General features: G+C 32.2%; 1 protein-coding gene across 1 annotated transcript; it reads right to left on the reverse strand.

Annotated features, from left to right (window-relative positions):
• LOC132719522 (intermembrane lipid transfer protein VPS13A-like) lies at nucleotides 1-24,807 on the reverse strand. The gene is made up of 6 exons (XM_060703299.1): nucleotides 24,706-24,807; nucleotides 23,513-23,530; nucleotides 12,028-12,092; nucleotides 10,575-10,589; nucleotides 5,883-6,002; nucleotides 1-147 (listed from the first exon to the last, which is right to left on the reverse strand). The coding sequence occupies exons 1-6, from the start codon at nucleotides 24,767-24,769 to the stop codon at nucleotides 1-3; spliced, it is 429 nt and encodes a 142-aa protein (XP_060559282.1). The 5' UTR covers nucleotides 24,770-24,807.
• Nucleotides 24,808-26,026: the final 1,219 nt, after the last annotated feature.

A 26,026-nucleotide genomic window follows, 5' to 3' on the forward strand; every position in this document is an offset into this window, starting at 1 on the left:
TCATATTATGAAATAACTAACCTCAAGACCAAGTTCCCATCTCCTGTATTTACCCTCATGAAACACTGGTTCCACTAGTGGTTCCCATACCGACATTTTCTCGTTGTAATAAGCCACCTCCAGCAAAAGTCTACTCTCTACATATAGCTGAAATAACAAGACAATATAAAATCAAGAACTTCTTTGAACCATTTTTGTTGCCATATGACGAAATGCAGAAAATTTATTTGAAGTTTTGACAACCAAGATATCTCAGAATTCTATCATATTCATGAAAAACTGATAAAAATATTATGCATATTGGTGCTATAAAAAAATCTGCTGCATATGTATAAAAGAATTTGACAATTCACATGAATCTGGTGTTTATATAGATTGCATTCATGTATCTTGTCTATTATATCATAAAGAATATTTACACCCTAAAAATGGCTCCTACTTTTGGCAAGGGAGGTATATTTGTAACAAGAGCGATCAGTGATCACATGTGTCGCCTCATGATGGCTAATTTCATGTTGGGACAAGTTTTGTGACAGACGGACAGACAGACGGACAGCGCACAACTAGACTTGGTACTGATCATTCCTGTAAAGTTTGGATAAAATTTCACCAGTAGTTTATGAGGAGTAGTCTGTGTATCTTGCAACACACAGAAACAAGAGGGCCATGATGGCCCTGAGGTCGCTCACCTGTATATAGGCCCCCCCCCCACCCCTGGGCCAATTTTTACCCAAGGGCTTTTATTTGTTCATTTTTTCAGACTTGGTAGACACCCATAAGAAGATGTTTCATGCTAAACATCTAAGTTCTAGCTCATTGGGTTTTTTAAAAGAAGATTTTTTAAGTTTTTACTATACACATATAGTTAAAAACAATGACACCCCTGGGGCAGGGCCAGTTTTGACCCCCGGGCTTTTATTTGAACAAACTTTGTAGATATTTACTTAAAGATGTTTCATGCTTAATATCTAAACTCTAGCTATTTGGGTTTTTTCAAAGAAGATTTTTAAGTTTTTGCTATACACATATAATGAAAATCAATGACCCCCCCGGGCGGGGCCAGTTTTGACCCCACGGCTTTTATTTGAACATACTTGGTAGACACCCATTAGAACATGTTTCATGCTAAATATCATAGCTCTAGCTCTTTGAGTTCTTTAAAAGAAGATTTTTAAGTTTTTACAAAATGCATAAAGGGAAAATCAATGACCCCCTGGGGCGGGGCCAATTTTGACCCCAGGGCTTTTATTTGAACAAACTTGGTAGACACTCATTAGAAGATGTTTCATGCTAAATATCTTAGCTCTAGCTCTTTGGGTTCTTTAAAAGAAGATTTTTTAAGTTTTTACTATATGCATATAGGGAAAATCTATGACCCCCTGGGGCCGGGTCAATTTTGACCCCAGGGCTTTTATTTGAACAAACTTGGTAGACATTCACTAGAAGACGTTTCATGCCAAATATCTAAGCTCTAGTTCTTATGGTTTTTTAAAAGAAGATTTTTTAAGATTTTACTATATGCATATAGGGAAAATCAATGACCCCCCAGGGCGGGGCCAATTTTGACCCCAGGGCTTTTATTTGAACAAACTTGGTAGACACTCACTAGAAGATGTTTCATGCTTAATATCTTAGCTCTAGCTCTTTGGGTTCTTTAAAAGAAGATTTTTTAAGTTTTTATTATATGCATATAGGGAAAATCAATGACCCCCTGGGGCGGGGCCAATTTTGACCCCAGGGCTAATATTTGAACAAACTTGGTAGACATTCACTAGAAGATGTTTCATGCCAAATATCTAAGCTCTAGCTCTTTCGGTTCTTTAAAAGAAATTTTTTTAAGTTTTTACTATATGCATATAAGGAAATCAATGACCCCCCGGGGCGGGGCCAATTTTGACCCCCAGGGCTTTCATTTGAACAAACTTGGTAGACACTCACTAGAAGATGTTTCATGCCAAATATCTAAGCTCTAGCTCTTAGGGTTGTTTAAAAGAAGATATTTAAAGATTTTTCTTTCGGTTGCCATGGCAACCAGAGTTCTGCATGGAATTAAATTCTTTGAACAATTTTTAAAGGTGACCACCAAAGGAACATTCCTGTGAAGTTTGGATGAAATTGGCTCAGTGGTTTATGAGGAAATGTCATTTAAAGCAAAAGTTTACGGACGGACGACGGACGGACGGACGCCGGACGAAAAGCGATCACAAAAGCTCACCCTGTCACTTTGTGACAGGTGAGCTAAAAACACCTTTTTATCAAAGGGCCATAACTCGGCCAAAAATCATTCAACCGGAAAACCTGTGCAATAGGCGCAAGGACTTGAGCTACAGATCAATCCTGTAAAGTTTCATTGAAATTACATTAGTGGTATAAGAGAAGTAGTCCGGACAAACTTTAAAAATAAAAATTATTAAAGGGCCATAACTCTGACAAAAATCTTTGAACCGGAAAATGCTGACAATATGTACAACTAGGCTTGGTACTGATCATTCCTGTAAAGTTTGGATGAAATTGCACCAGTAGTTTATAAGGAGTAGTCCGGACAAGCTTTTGTGTATCTGGCAACACACAGAAAAAAACACCTTTTTATCAAAGGGCCATAACTCGGCCAAAAATCATTCAACTGGAAAACCTGTGCAATATGCGCAAGGACTTGAGCTACAGATCAATCCTGTAAAGTTTCATTGAAATTGCATTAGTGGTATAAGAGAAGTAGTCCGGACAAACTTAAAAAATAAAAATTATTAAAGGGCCATAACTCTGACAAAAATCATTGAACCGAAAAATGCTGACAATATGCACAACTAGACTTGGTACTGATCATTCCTGTAAAGTTTGGATCAAATTGCACCAGTAGTTTATGAGGAGTAGTCCGGACAATTTTGTGATGGACAGACAGACAGAAAGACGACGGAGAAGTGATCCCTATATGTCGCCACTACTCTGTAGAGGCAACACAACAAGAGCTGTCACAGGAGACAGCGAAGCTCCACTAATAAAATACTGGACGCAGTAAGGAGGAAAAAACTATGAATGAAAAATCAATTATGTATAATTATGTATTAAGTTATATTAAAAAAATAACATTTGTTAACATAAATTCCAAGATCAAGGGGAATAATTCAAGAAATAGTCATGCTAGAGTTATGGACCTGCCATACAACATTTGTGTAATGATAAGAAATATATATTTGAAGTTTGAAGTAGATACCTTAAAAAGTAAAGAAGTTATTATTATATTTCTTAAAGAAAATCCTAAGTTCAAAGAGAGATAAATCTGTAAATATTGCTTTAAGAGTTATGAACATTGTCACATAAAATGTAATTGATGATAAGGAATAAGTATTTGAAGTTAGGGGTAGATACCTTTAAAAATAAACAAGAGGGCCATGATGGCCCTGAGGTCGCTCACCTGTATATAGCCCCCCCCCCCCCAACGTTGCAGGGCCAATTTAACCCAATGGCTTTTATTTGCACAAACTTGGTAGACACCCATAAGAAGATGTTTCATGCTAGACATCTAAGCTTTAGCTCATTGGGCTTTTTAAAAGAAGATTTTTTTAAATTTTAACTATACACATATAGTTAAAAACAATGACACCCCTGGGGCCGGGCCAGTTTTGACCCCAGGGCTTTTATTTGAACAAACTTTGTAGACACTTACTAGAAGATGTTTCATGCTTAATATCTAAACTCTAGCTATTTGGGTTTTTTCAAAGAAGATTTTAAGTTTTTGCTATACACATATAAAGAAAATCAATGACCCCCTGGGGCAGGGCCAATTTTGACCCCAGGTCTTTTATTTGAACAAACTTTATAGACACTCACTAAAAGATGTTTCATGCTGAATATCTTAACTCTAGCTATTTGGTTTTTTTTCAAAGAAGATTTTTTAAGTTTTTGCTATACACATATAAGGAAAATCAATGACCCCCGGGGCGGGGCCAATTTTGACCCCAGGGCTTTTATTTGAACAAACTTGGTAGACACCTATTAGAACATGTTTGATGCTAAATATCTTAGCCATAGCTCTTTGATTTCTTTAAAAGAAGATTTTTTAAGTTTTTACTATATGCATATAGGGAAAATCAATGACCCCCCGGGGCGGGGCCAATTTGACCCCAGGGCTTTTATTTGAACAAACTTGGTAGACACTTATTAGAACATGTTTCGTGCTTAAATATCTTATCTCTAACTCTTTTGGTTCTTTAAAAGAAGATTTTTTAAGTTTTTACTATATGCATATAGGGAAAATCAATGACCCCCTGGGCGGGGCCAATTTTGACCCCAGGGCTTTTATTTGAACAAACTTGGTAGACACCCATTAGAACATGTTTGATGCTAAATATCTTAGCCATAGCTCTTTGGGTTCTTTAAAAAAAATTTTTTAAAGTTTTTACTATATGCATATAGGGAAAATCAATGACCCCCTGGGGCGGGGCCAATTTTGACCCCAGGGCTTTTATTTGAACAAACTTGGTAGACACCTATTAGAACATGTTTGATGCTAAATATCTTAGCCATAGCTCTTTGAGTTCTTTAAAAGAAGATTTTTTAAGTTTTTACTATATGCATATAGGGAAAATCAATGACCCCCCGGGGCGGGGCCAATTTTGACCCCAGGGCTTTTATTTGAACAAACTTGGTAGACACCCATTAGAACATGTTTCATGCTAAATATCTTAGCTCTAGCTCTTTGGGTTCTTTAAAAGAAGATTTTTTAAGTTTTTACTATATGCATATAGGGAAAATCAATGACCCCCTGGGGCGGGGCCAATTTTGACATGCTAAATATCTAAGCTCTAGCTCTTATGGTTTTTTAAAAGAAGATATTTAAAGTTTTTTCTTTCGGTTGCCATGGCAACCAGAGTTCTGCATGGAATTAAATTCTTTGAACAATTTTTAAAGGTGACCACCAAAGGAACATTCCTGTGAAGTTTGGATGAAATAGGCTAAGTGGTTTATGAGGAGATGTCATTTAAAGTAAAAGTTTACGGACGGACGCCGGACGCCGGACGGACGGACGGACGGACGCCGGACGAAAAGCGATCACAAAAGCTCACCCTGTCACTTTGTGACAGGTGAGCTAAAAAGTTATAATAAAAAATAACATTTTTCTAGTAAAAAAATCTAAGTTTATGGGGAGATAATTCTTGCAATATTGGTGCTAGAGTTATGAACCTTGTCACATAAGATTTGGATGATGATAACGTAAATATATTTGAAGTATGAAGTTGATCCCTTTAGAAATAAATAAGTAACTGCAGTAAAAAATAATATTTTTTATGGAAAATTCTAAGTTTATGGGGTGATAAATCTGAAAATATTGGTGCTAGAGTTATGAACCTTGTCACATAAGATGGGGATGATGATAACGTAAATATATTTGAAGTATGAGGTTGATCCCTTAAGAAATAAAGAAGAAAGAGTAAGAAATAGTATTTTTTGAGGAAAATTCTAAGTTCAAGGGGAGATAAATCTGAAAATATTGGTGCTAGAGTTATGAACCTTGTCACATAAAATGGGGATGATGATAAGGTACATATATTTGAAGTATGAGGTTGATCCCTTAAGAAATAAAGAAGTAACAGTAAAAAATAGTATTTTTAAGGAAAATTCTAAGTTCAAGGGGAGATAAATCTGAAAATATTGGTGCTAGAGTTATGAACCTTGTCACATAAGATGTGGTTGATGATAAGGAACATATATTTGAAGTTTGAAGTTGATACCTTAAGAAATGACAAAGTTATAGTGAAAAATATTTTACTGCACCAAAACTTTAATCTAAAATCTGGACGCGGACGCGGACGCCGGGATGAGTAGGACAGCTCTCCATATACTTTGTATAGTCGAGCTAAAAATCAAGAACTTTCTATAGTTACCTTTCCTGACCAGTCCCTGACTTCACCTTGGAATGACATCTCAGTGATAAGTAACGGTACAGTTCGGTTACCAACACCTCCCTCGATCTTTACCACGATTGACGGAACTTTCAATATCATCTGAAAAACATCATATGTACGTAATATGATATAATAATCTTACATAATGTAAAACATTCACAAAGTAAAACAAGAAATAATAGAAAAATGTCAGAAACCAAATTAATTAAAATGTCTTTTAGTTACAAACATTAATCATTCACTTTCATAACATTGAAAAATCAGTTTGTTCCATTACCATTCATGTTTGCGAATAAACCTTTTATCTTTATAACATATCAATATATTTCAATATAAACATTAAACAGCTTCATTATGATTTTAACATTAATATCCATGTCTGTTATATTACCATTCATGTTTGTTATATTACCATTCATGTCTGTTATATTACCATACATGTCTGTTATATTACCATTCATGTCTGTTATATTAACATTCATGTCTGTTATATTACCATTCATGTCTGTTATATTACCATTCATGTCTGTTATATTATCATTCATGTCTGTTATATTACCATTCATGTTTGTTACCAAGATACCCATGTTTGTTACCAAAATACCATTTTTTGTTGCACAGAAATTCATACCAATAACAGTGCCATTCATAACAATAACATTACCATTCATGTCTCCAGCATTAAAATTTATGTTTATAACAAATGATTGTAGCATAGTCATATTAAGTTTTGAAACATAGACATTCATATTAAAGGCCCATTAAGGCTAAAAAAATGCAAACATTTTTTTTTTCTTTTTTCAAAAGCTTGATATTTTTTCTATCCTGTTTCTTTTTTTTTTCAAAAAGTTATTCATTGGCCATAATTAGCAAAGCCATCTTTTGCTTCTTTTGTGTTTTGGCAATTAGTAAAGATATAGTGATTAATGTATTTTGTATAGAAGTCAAAATACCAGATTGTTTACATTTTGCTTCTAATATCACAGACTATTTCACATTCAGTGCTGTTTTTCAGCTGTTAAGAATCTTACATGTTCTAAATCCATTGTCACAACACCATAAAATAAATGTTTGAACTTTCTATGGAAAGAAAAATATATTAATTTCTAAGGCTAAATGCGCCTTTAATTCATGCATCAACTTAAACTTACTCATATTAGATTATGTTACTATTTATAGAACATAAAACTATATACATGTATATCATACTATGTTGCTATCTAAGAATATTGAAGTATAAACATAATAGTTAGCACATGTATTCACCTATCATACATAATAACAAACTCAAATAAAAATATTTTCTACATTCTCCAACAAAAAAATTATCTCATTCAAACAGAAAAATGACCATAAATGCTAAATATACATGTAGAACAAAGAGCAAATGGCATAAGGGAGGTCACTAGGTTAAATCTTTTATTTTTCTCAAGATTTGTGGTAAAGTAGAATGTCAAGAGTGTGAATTATTGTTTTAAACAGAACTACCGTGTTGTATATTATAATTATTCCCATTCTAAAGGTGATGTTCTTGACCTTTTGTTCTTGACCTTTTTGTCCTTGATCTTTAACCTGCTGTTACAAACAGTGATTAGACTTTGTTACCACATCAAGAGCATAGAGCACAGTCAATCAGTCTGCAAATCTACGCAATCTGATCAGGCCCTAAACTGTCATTAACTCAATATTTGTATTTTGATATTGCAATTCCTTCAAATTCAAATGGACTATTCCAAATTGGAATTAGGGCAAATCCATTACAGAAGTGAATAGGTTAAGGTTTAAGATCAGAAGAAAATTAGCTTAAAATTCATGTGAAATTGTAGTTTTTTGTCCAAAACGTGTATTTTTCTTTATTTTAAGTATACAGTTAGTAATTGACTTTTACTAAAAAGAGAGGAGAAATTAAAGCAGCTTAATTGTCTTTAATGTGTTGATCTTTTTAAAGTGTAAGAAAAGTTATTAATTTTCATTAATGTGTTGATCTTTTTAAAGTGTAAGAAAAGTAATTAATTTTCATTATTGTGTTGATTTTTTTAAAGTGTATGAAAAGTAATTAATTTTCATTATTGTGTTGATTTCTTTAAAGTGTAAGAAAAGTTATTAATTTTCATTATTGTGTTGATTTCTTTAAAGTGTAAGAAAAGTTATTAATTTTCATTAATGTGTTGATCTTTTTAAAGTGTAAGAAAAGTAATTAATTTTCATTATTGTGTTGATTTTTTTAAAGTGTATGAAAAGTAATTAATTTTCATTATTGTGTTGATTTCTTTAAAGTGTAAGAAAAGTAATTAATTTTCATTATTGTGTTGATTTCTTTAAAGTGTAAGAAAAGTTATTAATTTTCATTATTGTGTTGATTTCTTTAAAGTGTAAGAAAAGTAATTAATTTTCATTATTGTGTTGATTTCTTTTAAGTGTAAGAAAAGTAATTAATTTTCATTATTGTGTTGATTTCTTTAAAGTGTAAGAAAAGTAATTAATTTTCATTATTGTGATGATTTCTTTAAAGTGTTGATTTCTTTAAAGTGTAAGAAAAGTTATTAATTTTCATTATTGTGTTGATTTCTTTAAAGTGTAAGAAAAGTAATTAATTTTCATTATTGTGTTGATTTCTTTAAAGTGTAAGAAAAGTAATTAATTTTCATTATTGTATTGATTTCTTTATAGTGTGATTTAAAATCTATGTAAATTGTTGGGGTTTGGTCCAAAAGCTGCATTTTTCTTTATTCCAAGTCTACAGTGCTTTTACTAAAAGAAAAGAAAATTAAAGTGACTAATTGTCATTTACTGTGTTGATTTCTTTAAAGTGTGATCTAAATAAAGAAATATTAAGGTTCGTTCTTCAACGTCTACAGCAGACTTAACAGCTAGCATAACAGCAAATGTAACACTGAATGTAACAGCAGACATGAGGAAGTTTCTTTTGTTAACATTAAATGAGGAAATGAGGAAAAAAGGGCTAAGGGGATCTCATTAAACACAGTTGACTGTTACAGGGAGGGTAAGCTTATGTCTGGGACAAATAGATAAAAACCAACACAATTTTAAATATCAATACATCTTTTGCTTTATTAGCTTTGTCAGTTGATACATAAAGGAAATGACGTCTAAGGACCAATCAAACGTCGACATTAATAGACGCCACATTTTGGTAATAGGTAACTTTATGTCTAAGCCATGTTCACTAAATAAGTTTGCGAGACAATGCAAAGAAAACCAGTCCCAATATTTTTTTTTAAAATACAGTGCAAGTGGTGGCAGAAAGATCAAGTTAATGAACTGAATTGTTAAAGGCAATCATTGCAGAAAAATCTTTTACGGTTATTATTTTTTTTTTCATTTTTGATGAAGTTTTACATGACACTGACACTGTGAAGGTCACACGTCAACCCTCATAAACACTTTAAAGGTCACATGACACCTTTTCAACTTTTTCCTGGTTTGAGGGAGTGGCCTGGTGCCATGCTTGCATTAAATTATTTTAGGAACAAGCATGCGTTTTGGCTAGAACCATTAGAAAAGCTACATAATACCTAGCTCAAAGCCACTGGTCAGGAGATTAAGACAAGGAAGTGAGGAACAAATGTCTTGAAATCTTCAGCCTTAATAATTTTCCATGAAAAATTTAGGTTCCTTTCAGTGCATTATTTCAGGCATTAACAGATACCTAAGTAAAACCTTCCATAGGTACTGGTGAAGCAACACTAGGTCATATGGCCATGTTCTAGCTTTACTGGGAGGAGGACCTCAGGTGCCCTTCCTTGCATTATTTCAGTCGCAAGTGGGCACCTGAGTAGAACCACGAACATTTCGTAAGCTACCACTTAGGACTGCTACCTCACATGAAAGAATGCAAAGTCCCTGTTGGGATTTCAACCCAAAGCATTTTATATAATGAACCACTTTCAATGGTGACCCATTTCACCTCTGTACTTTTTGACAAATTTGTTAATATGGAAATCCTACATTTAAGTTTAACAAACCATTTTTCTTGTACAATTCTGAAAGCTTAACAGTTCTTCTGGCAATATGATCAGATATACATTTAAAATTATGAGACAAAATTGAAAGTACTTCCCAGGCACAGAAAAAAAACATTATAAACTTTTTGCACAGTTTTCATGGCATATAGTCCTGGCAGTGTGTGGAGATATACACATAGAATTCCGAGACAAAAGTCCAGACAGTTATTACAAAAACAATCCAACTTCTTGCACAGTTTTTGATTGTGTTTGAAAGTCACAATGACATTGTGAAGGTCACCTGAAGACTGTATAGCTTTACTGGTGGAGGAAGACCTCAAGTGCATACTTAAAGGCACAGACAAGCATTAATATGTAGAACCAAGGATGTTCCATAAGCTAGCAGGACGGCTTCCTTACATGAAAGAATCCAAAGTCCTTGGTGGGATTCATACCCACAGCAGTGAGGGACAAATGGTTTGAAGTCAAAAAGACACCCCTCATAAGATTGCAGAATTCTTACAAACAGTAAAAGAGTTATAAATCTTATAAATACGATCTGTATACTAGCTGAACATTAAATTTTGAGACAAAAACTGAGGGATTCTCACTCATATGTTACATGTACAGGAATATTAGTATATGGGGAGAGAAGCAAACTGTATGGTGTAATGCATGATGGAAACATAGAGAACAATGTGTATACCTTTTCTTTATAGGACTGTAAAAATATAGAGAGAAAGATTAAAGTCAGAAAACTCAATACAAAGAAATTGTTTAAGAAATGTATAAAAATTCATAATACAGATGAAACTGGACAATATTTTCACTTATTTGATCCATTTTTCAAATTTTCCTTAAAATAGATACAAATCTGGAAGCCAAGTTTAAAGAAATTCTATGGAACAGTTTTAATTTTGCCTATATGTCAATATGAAAACTCTGAAAAACGTCTTTAAACCGTTCTTTGCTAGTGGCGATAAAACCAGATCTATGGCTAGCAGAAGTCCGGTTTTAATTGCCACTAATTCCCCACAAGATTTTTTGACACTTTCTTTAAAGTAAATTGGTCTATAATCGAAGTTTGTAATACAAAAAACAATTATATTGATAGTAATTTAGTATATTCTAACACTCCACGTGATTTTGTCACTTATATAGACAAAGAAGGAAAAAAATTGGTATAATATACATGTATAGCAACAAACCACAGAAGAATTTTTTTCCCTAGTAATAATTTCCTAGTAATTTCCAAATCATACACGTCATTTCTATGGTTTTTATCATTTTTTGAAATACTTATGACAAATGTGCCCACTGTAGACCAATCCACTTTAGACAATTAAATTTCCCATTCATGTAACAGACCATAAAAAAACCAGAACTTAATATAATGTTTTACCATTTATAGACACATTACAAGTATATACAGACATATCAGTTTTATACCTGTGCTTAAAATATATCCCACAAATTGTCAAAATAAATTTTAAAGGGACTCCACTGAGGTTTTCTGACATTATGGGACTGAAATATTTTTTCTGAGATTTGTGTACCATTTTATGAAGGTCAGGACCAATTTTAACTTGTGTGCAAATTTTCATGTCATTCTCTTTGTTTTGTTTTTCCAGAAGAATCATTTTATCATGCAAAATGACACAAAAAATATAAAGCATTGCAATTCTTTTTTCTCAAATCGGGTTAAGAATCACACAAAAATCGTATTTCAAATTAATTCCGAGTCTATTTCTCTGTTATCATTTGCAGAAATTTCCATTTTAAGTGCTTCACTTGATATTTGTAAGATTTTCAAATTTTATATTTTAAGGCTTTTGGACCTCAGTGGATTTCCTTTAAGTTTATAAAACAAACATAAACATAACTGTTTTATTATACTATTATATTATAGACATATGAGCCCCGCCATGACAAAACCAACATAGTGCGTTTGCTACCAGCATGGATCCAGACCAGCCTTCGCATCCCCGCAGTCTGATCAGGATCCATGCTGTTTGCTATCAGTTTCTCTACTTGTAATACGGCTTGTAAGCGAACAGCATGGATCCTGATCAGACTGTGCGGATGCGCAGGCTGGTCTGGATCCATGCTGGTCGCAAACGCATTATGTTGGTTTTGTCGTGGCGTGTCTCATATATTACCTGTTCCCCCCTTTCCTCTAAAACTTCATCAACTGCTGTGCCCAAATCTAGTGGTTCTGATGCAACTGAAATATACCAAAATAAGACACTGTGAAAAAACTCTTAACAAACAAACAAGAAAAATCTTTCTATGATTACCGGTATGTATAGTAACATTTTAACAAAAAGGATAACTGACACACAAAAGAGTTATCATTCAAACTTAAACATCTAGTAAATAAAGCTAACTGACAAACAAAAGAGTTATCATTCAAACTGAACATCTAATAATGCAAAATAAAAATAAATACAACAAAGATATGAGCAAATTTATAGAGCAAAAAAGTAGTTATTCAATGTTATTTATGATTCATACATTTAGCTTTTTCTGCAAGTCAATTTGAGACCATGCTTTGGTATATAGTATTTTTGAAATATGGAATAGGCAGTAATAAATTTGACGCTCCAAAGTTAGCCAAAAATGATCTAAAACATTTTTTTCCTTTTCTTACAAGGTAAGAATGATAAACATTTGTAAAACACATTTATTCCAGAACAACTTTGGATTTTTTCTTGAGATTTATCTAAATCTAAACGAATGGTTATGTAAATCATATGTCGTCACCTAAGTGCAATAACAGGATAACTCCTATTAAATTGCAAAGGACTAAACCTATTGCTGCACTAAGGTGTTGATATATAAGGTGCTCAATCAATCCACTTTAGCACAAAAATAAGCTCAAAGCTCAAATGAATTGTGTTTTTCGCAAAAGTCATGTTTTTGAAGCACCTCACTCAAAAAAACACTACAGGTACAAGCATAATACAGTCATGTACTAAATAAGCCACTCCCAATTAAACAATTTCTATAATTTGACTGAAATAGGTTGGTTTTTACTAGTATTTTTCATATTTCACTAGCAATTATTTATAAGAAGTGAATACAAATTTCCTCCACCTAAAAAAGCTATCTCTTATTCTATAAAACTCTACAATAAAATCTAATATATCAAGCAAAACAAGCATTACTAATATTCTACCTACATGTGTATAAATCTAAGCTATATTTAAGAAACATTAAAATTGTACTGTATCAATTATCTTTTCGAGAGAAGACCTCTTTTTTGACACACATGAATATTATAAATAAACAGAATAAAAATGTACCAAAATGTTATGCTGCTATTGTATAATTAAATAAATTAAATGCCCCTCCCCTAATACAACCCCCCTCCCCCATTTCAAAAATAACTTTTGCAGCAGAAACACTTTAATTCTACAAGTGGACAATTACACCCAAAACTATTTTTCACCATATCAACTAGTTATAATATTGATGATGTATCAATTTTATAAATTAAAATAGGATGGTGTAAACATTTCTTGTACATTTAAATTTAAAGAAGTTTCATGAAATTACAACTGACAAAGCTTATAAAGCAAAACATGTTTTGATATTTAAATTTGTGTTGGTTTTTTGTATCTGTTTGTCCTATGAAATTTTTTATAACAGAATTTACTAAAACAAGAAGGTCATACAATTTTCATTTTTTTATTCAAGATTTATTCATAGTTAATTCTAATAATTGTTAAAAATGGAGCAGTAAAAAGGTCAATGACACGTATGAGGACTTTGTGGCCTAAAGAACACAGGTGGTCCATCTTTTTTTTTACTCATTTGTTTTTAAGGAAACTTCAGATTTAGAAAAACTACACTTAAAATTGGTGACAGAGACATATTTATTATTAGATTTATAACAACTGAAGAAAACATGTAGTTTTTCTATTTCAATCTAATCAGATAGTAAGTCATTGTAATCCTATTTAGTATTTATTATCTCATTGAAAAATACATGACAGAACTCATACTTCGGTTAAGTGACTTCTTCCGCAACTCAAGTTAGGGAATAGTGAAACCATTTGTGAATGACTTATTTCCTTACTGTTATTCAAATACTCATTGCTATTTCCTGCTACATCTTATAAGAATAATAATTGCTTTTTATAGATTAACATTTTTAATTAAACTAATAAGTTATTATACATGTACTCTTGTCTTTGAAACAATGAAATATTAATGATAAACAGAAAAATTTATTTATTTTTCACAAAGTATTTATAACCTTTTATAACCTTTTAATTATGACTAGATTTATGTGGATTTTTGTAAACATACCTGTATGTATATTTATCTTAAACAGAAATAATTATAGTACTGCACATGTACAGTTAGTATATAACATTATAATATCATTACTTTAGAATTATAGAATATTAAGCTGAAATAAATTTGATGGTCCAAACCAAAAAAGATCTAAAATATTACCATTTTTTTCTTAAAAGGTAATAATTAAAGACAAACATTTGTAAGACAATATTTTTATGTTTGACTAGCAATTTAAAGAAGTAAATACTTTTCCTTCACCTAAAAACAAAAGCATTTTAATCTTCCACAACCAGGCTAATACATGAATGATAAATGATCTTGCATATAAAGCAAAACAAGCATGACTTTTCAGTATTGTTATATTTTTCTGGTCCTTCGGGATTATTGATGCCATCACTATTAAGTGTGTAGAATTGAGTACCGCTCAAGCCGGTGCATGAGGGATGTTGCACTTATTCATTATCCCTCATGTACAGACTCAATCAAACTGAGTCTGCAATTTTCATATAATTTTGTTGTGATTAATGCTTCTGAGGGACAGCTTTGTTTCCAGATCTTATTTTTTTTCAACCTACATGTTTATGGTAAAATATAATTCTATTTGTGGCCTATCATCCAACCATAATTAAAGGGGCTACACTGAGGTCTGACGGGTAATTTGGTGTCCAAAAAAAATGTATACAAATTTCCCCACAAATCACAATATTATGACTAAAATAACAATAACTTACACTTTAACCAACCCTCTAACAACAATTATGCTAGAAAATGCATATTCACATTAGCTTTTGATGCAAAAATGAAAGTTGGTTTTCCCAGACATGTACAGAAGTTACCCACAATTCATCAGGTATGACTAAAATACGCAACGGACATTTTTGGAACAACAGAGTAAACGGGGGTAAAAAAGTCTATTGATTTTTTCTCAACACTCTAACCTATCATGTTTATATAACTCGAGTATAACGAAGAATAACTGTATAAGAGATAATCAAGTTAGCAATTTCGTTGTCTTGAAAAATCAAACGCCAGCGAAGCGGTCATTTTCTAGACAAAACGGAAAGATATTATATACATGTACAATTATTTTCATTGATATTTCAGTTTCAATTTCAATATTCTAAGGCAAACATAATGCATCGGTGATATTTATACTAAAACGAGCACAGTGTAATCACACTAATAAAAGTATTTAACGCTATCTATAACGTATTTAAATCAAATACAGTTAATGACATGTCTGACATTTGATTTGTTTGTTTGTATTTGGGATGGAGTGGTGGTTACGTCACACAAAACTGTGTAGGTCATTTTGGCGACTCTTCAGTTTTACTGGTGGAGAAAGAACTCAGGTGCCCCCTTTGCAAAATTGTTTCTGGCACAAACGGGCATCTGTGTATGTAATGAGTGACGTTTCGTAGGCTATCTTGATAGGATCGTACATACACGTTCCACACACAATTACATCATATTCATACCATAGGCAAAATTAAATGCACGTTTCCTATTGTAACAATATGAAACCCAGAAAAAACCTATGAACTAGCTTTTGAATGTGGTATTTCTATCGTTATTCCATAAAAGCACCCCCCCCCCCCCAAAAAAAAGAAAAAAAAGAATGAATACATCAATGGGCATGCTCTGGAGTGTTGGTATTTATTACCTGCACTCCAGTTACGCACTGTGCATGTATATGAATTCGATTTAACTCTGACACATTTTCAACAGAAAAGTCTTCAAACTATGATACAATAAATGTTTATGATTCTATTAGAAACTTGTTTAGAATTTAATGATTTTTTGGTGAAAACAGATAAGATCAAAGTGCTGAAGGCACTGAAGAAAAAACGGATAAACTATCACATTTTCACTCCAGTTTCACAGGTAAATTAATTTTATATGTCGCGGTTTACATCTAAATATCAGCTAACCTTTGCTTTTTGAGACTTTTTTTTTTAAAATAATCTAAACGAGTAAAATAAATCCTCTTTTATAGGCAAATAATTTAATAAGTAGCATCCTCGATTTCTCTTTCATAAATTGGCTTCAGCAAATTCTTTTCTATTCAAATATTAAGAACATTCTGTCAGTGACATGTCCTCTACGTGTTTTTTTCGGTAACAGGAAGAAAATGACAGTCTGTTCGTATCATTCGGTAACAGGAAGAAAATGACAGTCTGTTCATTTGATCTTGACTGTGAAAAATCATGTTTTGTAAACAATTTATCCTGCCGCTAAAGATTTTGCAAGCAATCTGGTGGTTTATGTTCTAGTGCTTACACTTAATTTTTAATTCCAAAGAACATTTCTTAGGAGACCTTTAACGTTTTGATTACGGTATAATCACTATAATCGAAATACTTAGGAATTAATTTTAATTCCTGTTACTGTGAAATTTTTCGTTCACCTGTTTAAAATACTTAAGTAGCTCTAAAATTTTCAAAACGATATCCAGTATTTCCGAAACAATTTACAAAGGCTTTTAATACATAATCTTATGAATCTTAAAGTATTACGAGAACCACCCATTTAATCTCCAGAAATACATACGAAAAACAAGATAAATCAAAAGGCTGCAAGCTCTGTGGTATTTTCTGATCTTTGCAATATAAATCGCACTGTATATACAACTGTATTATTTTCCTATATAAGTTATTTTTTATGTACTATAATTCTTCTTGCTTGGTACCAGAGTTTGAAACATTTTGCATGACTAGAGTTACATCAAAAATCATTTATGTTCATTTTTATGACAGCCACACTTTATCCTTGCATATCGTGGCTATTTCCTTAACAAAGAAACTTTATAAAAAATAATTGCCTTGAATTGGATTTGAACCCCAGACACACTAAACGAGCGCGTTACCCTTGCACCACGGAGAAGATATACGAACAATGCCTGAATAAAATCAAGTAATACTAAATTTAGATTTTTCACTGAATTTCGGGTTAATTTCGAGGTTTTTTTGTTCAGATAAACCTGTTCTTTTAACATTGATGTAAATAATTTAACAAAAAATCTTCTCGCCAAAACAGTCCGACATGTATATATTCCACTACTCGACAGTCAGATTTATTTGTGAAATAAGCTCTCGACATCGCTTAAAATAGCATTTTCATTGATTAAAATGATATTCATCCGCGTAATTTGTGAATGTGCATTCATTGACAATTCTATAAGCCAAAGCTACTTTTTAAACTTTGAATGCGTTGTAATTTGTTGGATACTTATAACAAATGAAAATATTTATTTCTTTTAAATCGGTAGTTTTCAGGTGTTTTAAGAACTGTTTGTTGTTAGTTTTGTCGTGAAACCGCTGTGTCAGAGATTGAATGTAAGCTTTGTATTTCCTAATCTTCGATCAGAAATACAAAAAGGAATGGTAACATTCAATGAATACAACACCCACACGACCAAGCAAAACAGGGACCACAGCTAAATTATCAATGAAAACATTAATTCAGGCTAAAGTGGTAAATAAGAATAAACAAACAAAATGAAAAACAGGAAAAAGAAGAGACAAAAGTAGAGAAAAGTAAAGGTTTTCGTGCTATAAAGAAAGAAAAGCAGCGTTCTCTCCCTAACTTATTTATGCAATGAAATGCATCCGATCAATATTTAGCCATTGTAGTTTTTGAAACCAGTCACTCGTGTTTTCAAAATAGTCGGAAATGAACCCGACTTTTTTTATCAAAACATTTACAAAACTATTAACAATGAGTTTTGCCATGATAAACAGGCTATAAGGAGTAAAAAACAATGGTTGATATATGCATTGCCCTTTACCGTCTATGAGTTGGAAGTATTATAAAACATAGTTTAAGCAATGGTTGTTGTATGAGGTGAGGTTAAATAATATCTTACTGAATTCTTAAAGTTACTTTTACTTACCTGCCCTTCAACATTTTGTCTTGCCTGTACCATGATTTTGTTTGTTTTGTTTAATTTGAAAGAAGTTAGGGTTTAAAAAACAACAACTATTTAATCAGTTTAAGTTTATTTCACTAGTCACGGCAATAACCTTGCTGTGGAAGCTTGACTATGTCGGGGCTGCGTCATGTGAACGTTGCCGTCGCCTTGATTGTCTTTATTCCAGTTTTCCTTTTTTTTACTCTTATAACGCTCTCAATTTCTTTTCCACCGGGAAGCTTTCAATATATTGGTAACATTAAAGCACAGCTCAATTGACCCATCACTAGCACGGAGGCCTTCCAATAAGAAAAAAATTATCAGGATATCTGCTAAATCAATAATGATAATAATAATATTAATAGAGCCAGATTGTAACTCTTTTCCGACCTTCTTGATAATGGTTTAGACCATGTGCATGAAAAGGTATCAATTACTTAGTTTTGAATGGCTAGATCAAACATAGTAATCTTTTCATCAACAAAGTTTACATCCAATGCGGATATAATAATGCAAGTATGTATTGTAAAATGATAAATATTAAATTTCAGATCTATCTAGCAAAGGAGATCGAGTTTTTTCTTAAAGGAATTTAGAATTATGTGCACTACACATACATTAGAAATATTATCTAATAAAAGTTAAGCCTAAATGTCCTATAATGAGGGCGATTCATTACTCTATTTTAGCCAGTGCTTTCAGTGCTTTGATCAGAGTTAAAGAGAATAAAATTCTGAGGCGGAAATAACATTCTGTGTGTGCGTGTGATTTTTTTATTCTGTTTCAATCTAAATTCAAAGTTTTTGGTTAAAAGGTTTTACGAAAATTTTTTCCTGAAACCCGGGGGTTTAGAAAAACCAAGTGGGCCCTTTTAAAAAAGGACCCCTTCATTTTATTTAAAAAAAGTAAATTTTTTTTTAGCCAGATATCTTTTATTTTTAACCCAATTTTTTCCCGGGTTTAAAACAAAAATTTTTTAATTTAAATTTCACGAAAACCTCCCAAATTAAAAAATTTGAATATTTTTTAAAATTTTTGTTTTGTCAATTTTTTTGAAATTGGGAAAAAATTTAGCTAAAAATTTATCTTTTAAAGGGAAAAAAACCCTTGGGGTTCAACAAAAATGTAATTTTCTTTTTTAATTTTTATTTTTAAATTTTTCTTTTGAAAAATTTTTTTTTCAACCAAAAACATAAAACAAAAGAAAATTAACAAACAAAACCATTATTTGCTTTTTAAAATTTATGGATTTTTTTGGTATTTTCCGGGGGTTTTGCACTTTTTGTTGGCCCCCCCGAAAACACCCAAAAAAATTTTCCCCTTTTTTGCCCTTTTTTTACCCCGGGGAAAACATTTCACCTTTAAAAAAGGGTTTAAGGGTGTTAAAAAAAAAATTTTTGTAATTTAAATTTAAAAGGGGTTTTATAAATTTTTTACAAAAAAATTAACCTTGAAACGGTAAGGTTTTTATAATTTTTAAAGAAATGTAAAAATGTCACGGTTTAGAAATGTTTTTATAATCTTAGGGGGAAAATGTTTTCAAGGGGTTTTAGGGACTCAAAACCCCGACCCCCGGAAAGGTTCCGCGGGCCCCTCCGAATGAGCTATCGGGGCCCGGCTTTTAATTTTTTCTTCCCTATATAGGGGAACTTCTGAAACCCTGAAAATTTCTCCCCTGCTAATTGAAATTTTAAATTTTTACGAAATTACAGGGCAATGTTAAAATTTAAAATCTGAGCTATATCAGTCACGGCCCCACGTTATACCGTTCCGCGGCTCTACCGACTGAGCTATCCGGCTGCTTACACATCTTCTCCCCTATATAGTGAACAGTTCTGAACCGTGACATAAGCTTGTTATTGTTACTGAAATATTCTATTTTTAGAATCATTATTTATTTATTAAATAATTAATTTTTGTCATTTTTAGCATATAAGTAATGTATAAGCAATATTCCTATTTTTAATAAGGACAGTAAAGTAATTATATTGTTTTCAGCATTCTAATAATTCACTATGTATAAACGTTCCTAAAATTGAATGTTACCTTTCTCCGAATTTCATGTTAGATTGTGGACATTTTAGAAAGCACGATTATTTCTTTATTCCTGGATTAACATGTCTGTTACTCCACATTTTTGTAGTATCCATTATGTTTTGATGTTATAATCAGTAATTATTCATGAAACATGCTCTAATCAATTTATTTTTGTCAAAATAATAATTCCTAAAACTTTCCCAAAATGTTCATGGAGGCTGCCATCTTTGTTTTAGGTACACAAGTACCGATATCTGTTGTTTGTTTAGAAATGAAGCATATTTGACTTTATTGTGTAACATGTATTTTGTATTATGTGATTATAATGTTTGCTTCTCAAATTGTTCAAGAGATTTATTGTAATAATTTATTTGTGTAAAACAAGACCGCACTATTTGTTCGGTCATTCGCGTAGTAAAGTTGGGTTGTGGAATCACCCTAATTCTCTTTAAATTGTAATAATCCTGCTAAATTACCATAAGTATTTAATTGAGATGTATTTAATAGCGTAAGTGTTATTTCTCAACATAATGATTACTTACAACTTTATATGTTTACTTTGTATTTTGTAATTATGATCTGTTGAGCTGTTTACTCATTTTAGGATGGGAATTCCTAACCGATTCTGATTGGCTTAGATAAATCCTAAGTGCAATCTGATTGGTCGGGAATCCTTTCCTAAATTCCTAAACGGCTCAAAGGTTATAAATAGAGCGACAGTCCTCATTTTGGAACAACAACGCCCACTAAAGTTGCTTAGGCGCGATAATTCAAAACTGAGCAGAAAACATCAAAACTGAATTTTAGTAAGTTTCTATTTAGGAAAGACTCCTAAATCACATTGGAATATGTATTAAACTTTTATTAAGCAACTTTTCCTGAATGAGAGCTGACGTACTTCATGTTATAACTTTTAATCCTAAACTAAACGGATATTAGACCAAAGAATCCAAACTTGATAAAAGCGTTGTTGACTTATATTTTAGGAAATCATAAAATCACTTAACATAGCGCCTTATGAAATGATGCCGAAACTTATTTCTGTATATTGATGATAAGATATATTAAATGTTAGAATATATGCAGTTTATGTATACAAAACTATGTATACACTATTAAACCAAAGAATTGAAACTTGATGAAAGCCTTGTATTATTTATTCCGGAAATCCTAAAGAAAAGATTCTACTAATATAACATTGAAACCGGGTGCTGTATATAATTGGTGCTAAGTTAGCATATATGTTTATACAGTAGAACTTGTGGCGTATTTTTGAAACAGCTATCCTGACACTGCAGCAAAAGAACGTTACAATAATGACCAAACATGGCTCACTTGAGATGATTTAAATGTGCCTATAATGTTCCATATTTAGTCAGGCCAATTTTGACCCTAGGGTCATAATTTACTTGACACTAGCGTCATAATTTAACTTTCCGACATGACTACAAAGTAAACTTCGTATGAAATGTATGAACACTTGGCACTAAAGTATCTTCACACAGAAAGATATAAACATGTTTTCATATAAAAGTTTATGTAAAATATGTGAACTCCAGGGTGGGCCTAATTTTGATTTCAGGGGTATAACTTATATAAGTTTTGATGAGGAGTATCAGTATATTTATTACAGGTCATTATAAGGGACATGTTTCTAGTTCCTCAGAATCATTGATTCCAATACATTAAGGGTTTTTAGGTTGGGTTATAAGTCAAACCAACAAGGTATATGTCAAATGGCGACTTTCCTGGACTTGAGAGACCTCAGGCGCCTCTTTGTGTCTAACTTTAGGCACTTGATTATAACCACCGCAGCCTCTCCTGTATTGAGATGCACATAAAAGAATCACTTCTAAAATTTTAATCAAATAAATGATATTATTCATCCATCCCTGTGAAATGCTTGACCAGACACAACTTGTTGTTGCTAGATTCTTCTAGCAATTTTTCTTCTTTTATTCCAGACATTTTAACAGATTTTGTTTGTTTGTTTAGGTTTTACGTCACATCAACACAGTATAGGTCATTTGGCGACGTTCCAGCTTTACTGGTGGAGGAAAACCTCAGGTGCCCTTCCGTGCATTATTTCAGGCACAAACGGGCACCTGAGTAGAAGCACCGTTGCTCCGTAAGCTAGCTGGATAGCTTCCTCACATGAAAAAATCTAAAGTCACTGTTGGCATTCCAACCCACAGCGGTGAGGGGCAAGTAATTTCAGAAATGGTTAAAAATGAAACAGTAAAAGGCCTATGACACGTATGAGGACTTTGTGGTCAGCTACATGCTTAACATGTTTTTGATAGCCGACAATTTGCTTTTATCCAACATACGCCCCTAGGCCTCGGAAGTGTTTATATAAAAGGCACTTTATATATGGTAATGTAACATTAAGCACTACCAGTCTGTTTTCCTTTTTACATTCTTTTGCTACCCTTGATTTAAGCCTTTTATTACATTCTTTCCGTGACAAATGTACCCTTTTCATTTAAATTTCATTGGTTTATATATAAACAAAGAGTTTAATGGCGTTTATGAAATAAATTTGCATAAATAACAATTAATAATTATGGTTTTATACCATCAAATTAATTTTAAATTAAATCTGATCTATATTTATCTTTCAATAAACTGCATGAATCGATATGATAATCAATTTAAATGTTTCACACCATGCACAAACATTTTCTTATTGATTAAATTGAAATATTGAATATGGAATAGCCTTTTCAAAAGTAATTATATATACAGATTGCACTTTTCATCTATTGAATGATTTATTAATGTATACTCTGTAGTGAAACACTATTATGACTAGATTTATGCGGATTTTTTTAAAGTATTAAGTGTATGTATATATTTTTATTTAGTATTTGCACAAAATATATACATGTACATGTATATCTTAAACTTCGTGGTCAGGTGAGCTAAAAATACAATAAATATATTGAGATTTATTTTTTACTTAAAAAAAAAAAATGTTCAATTTTGTTATTATTTCAGGGGACACTATTTTGATAAGACTTGAAATAGGTTTTCAACATTTGTACAACAGAACTGATATAGTTCTGGACAAATAACTTACATGCACAATTTCAAATCACTCTGTTGAGAATAATCATTTCATTAGTGCATCTTAATCTTAACACCTTAATAGTGTTTGAAATTAATTAATTAATTAATTAAATTAATTTCTGAAACCTATTTGTGCATATCTATATATCAAAACAAATCACAATTGTAATTTGCTTAAACAAAGCACAAAGAATTCGAGAAAAGGGGGTGTTTTTTACAGCAATAATTAAGAGCAGTAATTATCAGAAATACAGTAATGTTAATTTGAAGCTGTGCTATATGTGTTCCTGTTGGTCTATATTTCTACATATTACACTTACGATTGTCTGTGTCATCAGCTATAAATATCATATAGTACATATACATAATCATATCATAATAACTGTCATCTTTGTTTTTGGTGTTTTTTTTTACATGCAAGTTATTGCAACACTATTAAAGGGACTCCACTGAGGTTTTTTGACGCGACAGAGTTGGAAATATTTTTCTGAGATTTGTGTACCATTTAATGTCGGTCTAGATAAATAACTTATGCGCACATTTTCAGATCATTCCCACACCCAGTTTTTCCAGATTCATCAATTGTTAGTGTACTAAATGACCCAAAAATGAAAAGCGTTGCTATGCTTTTCACTCAAATCAGACTAAGAATAGCCAAAAAATTCGGCTTTTTGACCTCAGTGGAGCTCCTTTAAGGTCATGTGACATTTTCCCAGCTTTAAAGGGAAAGGAGCACCTCGGTTTTGTTTTCGCTGTTAGGGAAGAGACATTATGGCTTTTGGGTATGTCTTCCAATTAACATTATGAGGCTCATTCCATACAAACTAAAATTCTGGGGACAAAAATATTAACTGTGGGGTTAAATATGACCAAAAAAAAAAAGATGGAAGTAATAACCCCTTAAAGTAGGTCTCCTAAGAATGTCAATGCATTATTTTAGGCATGAGCTGGCACCTCAGTAAAACCACCAACCCTCCGTCTGCTAGATGAATATATATATTAGTATTACTTCTAAGTACTGGTATTATTGGTTTTACAAAATACTGGCTAAGAGGTATAAAATACAGTGTATATGCATTTAACAACATCTATTATGACAACATCACTTTGAAAATTACACAAGCTGTAGCTAAAAATACATTTAATTACATAAAGTAGCTACAAAAAGGCTAAATAAATATATGAAAAACTAACTAAAAATTAATTTCCATGCACAAAATGAAAACTCCACAAAACAAGAAATGAACTAGAAAGACTCCTATATTTGAACTAAATGTTCACAGTATTCTAAACGAAATTCAAAAATGTATTTGTTTAATACACTAAGTTTTGGTGATCTAAAGCACTTTTTACAGTCTTTTTCATTCACATATAATTATTCAATTTTTTTCTAAAATACAATAAATTATGTTGTTCAAATGTAAATAAGGTTTGAAGAAATATCTGACTTCAGGCCCATCTATGAATCAAATTTCAATCAAGGTTCTATAAACCAAATCAAAAAGAAACTTACCTGATTTTAGGAACCAGAAATCACAGTCGGATATTTTTTTAATCTGCCAGATATCCCCAGGCATTTTCTCTTCCTCTTCCCCTTCCTCCTACAGAACATAATTTATGTATCAATCATTTTAATTTTTTTTTTGCTACAATTATTCAAGCAAAATACTTCCATCCTGAGAAAGTTTTCTGAAAGTATGAACCTTAACAACATCTTATTTTTATCACTCTAGTGCAATACCATCTTGTACAAGATTTCATTATCCCATGATAAGCAGAATACAGCCAATTCTTATGTAAAAATTAGACCCCCCGACTTATACATGCTCCGAGTCTTATATATGAGTAAATGCAGTAGCTAAGAGCAAATATTTGCATTTTTTTGGTTATTTTCCATAATTTAAGAACTATTCTGGGTAAAAACAAGGGTGCCATAGTCACAAAATACGCCCGTTTACGAAAAAGCTTTAGATGGAGATGGGGGCATTATGGATAAGTGTTATCTAGCAAGCAAGTTTTTGTTCTTGGCACTGTGTTGTTAAATGAACCTTAAAACAAATCAATAGGGAAGATATGCACAGAATGTGTGACCTTGACCTTGGTCGCAGGGACCTGAATTTTATGCACGGCACTCAGCCTCACAATGATGAACATTTGTGCCAAATTATATTGAAATCCCTCTATGCATGTAGAAGTTTTGCTCCAGACAAGTGTTTTTCTATGAGCTCTAACTGTGACCTTCACCTTTGACCTAGAGACTTGGTTTATGTGCAGGGCATTACGTCTCATGGTGGTGAACAATTCTATAAAAGTTACATTAAAATTCCTCCATGCATGTAGAAAATATGCTCCGGACAACATCTGGATATTTAATCATCTCCAGTGACCTTGACCTTGCAAATATTAACCTAAATTAAATGTGTAACACCTGTAGTCATGATAGTTACCATTTGTGCTACAATCCATCAATAAATGATGACTAAATGGTCCCTATAACCATCTTCAAATTTTTATCTGAACTTTGACCTCTATGTGTAACCTTGACTTTGGTCGCAGGGATCTGAATTTTGCATGCGACACTCAGCCTCACAATGGTGAACATTTGTGCCAAGTTATATTGAAAACCCCCTATGAATGTAGAAGTTTTGCTCCGGACAAGCGTTTTTCAATGAGCTCTAAGTGTGACCTTGACCTTTGACCTGGAGACCTGGATCATGCATGGAGCAATACATATCATGGTGGTGAACATTTCCATAAAGTATTACAAAAATTCTTCCATACATGTAGGAGATATGCTCCAGACAAAATCTGGATATTTCACCATCTTTAGTGAC

This window comes from Ruditapes philippinarum, unplaced genomic scaffold (genome assembly GCF_026571515.1).
Source record: "Ruditapes philippinarum isolate M1 unplaced genomic scaffold, ASM2657151v2 ctg3489_1_1_1_1, whole genome shotgun sequence".
Taxonomy (NCBI): domain Eukaryota; kingdom Metazoa; phylum Mollusca; class Bivalvia; order Venerida; family Veneridae; genus Ruditapes; species Ruditapes philippinarum.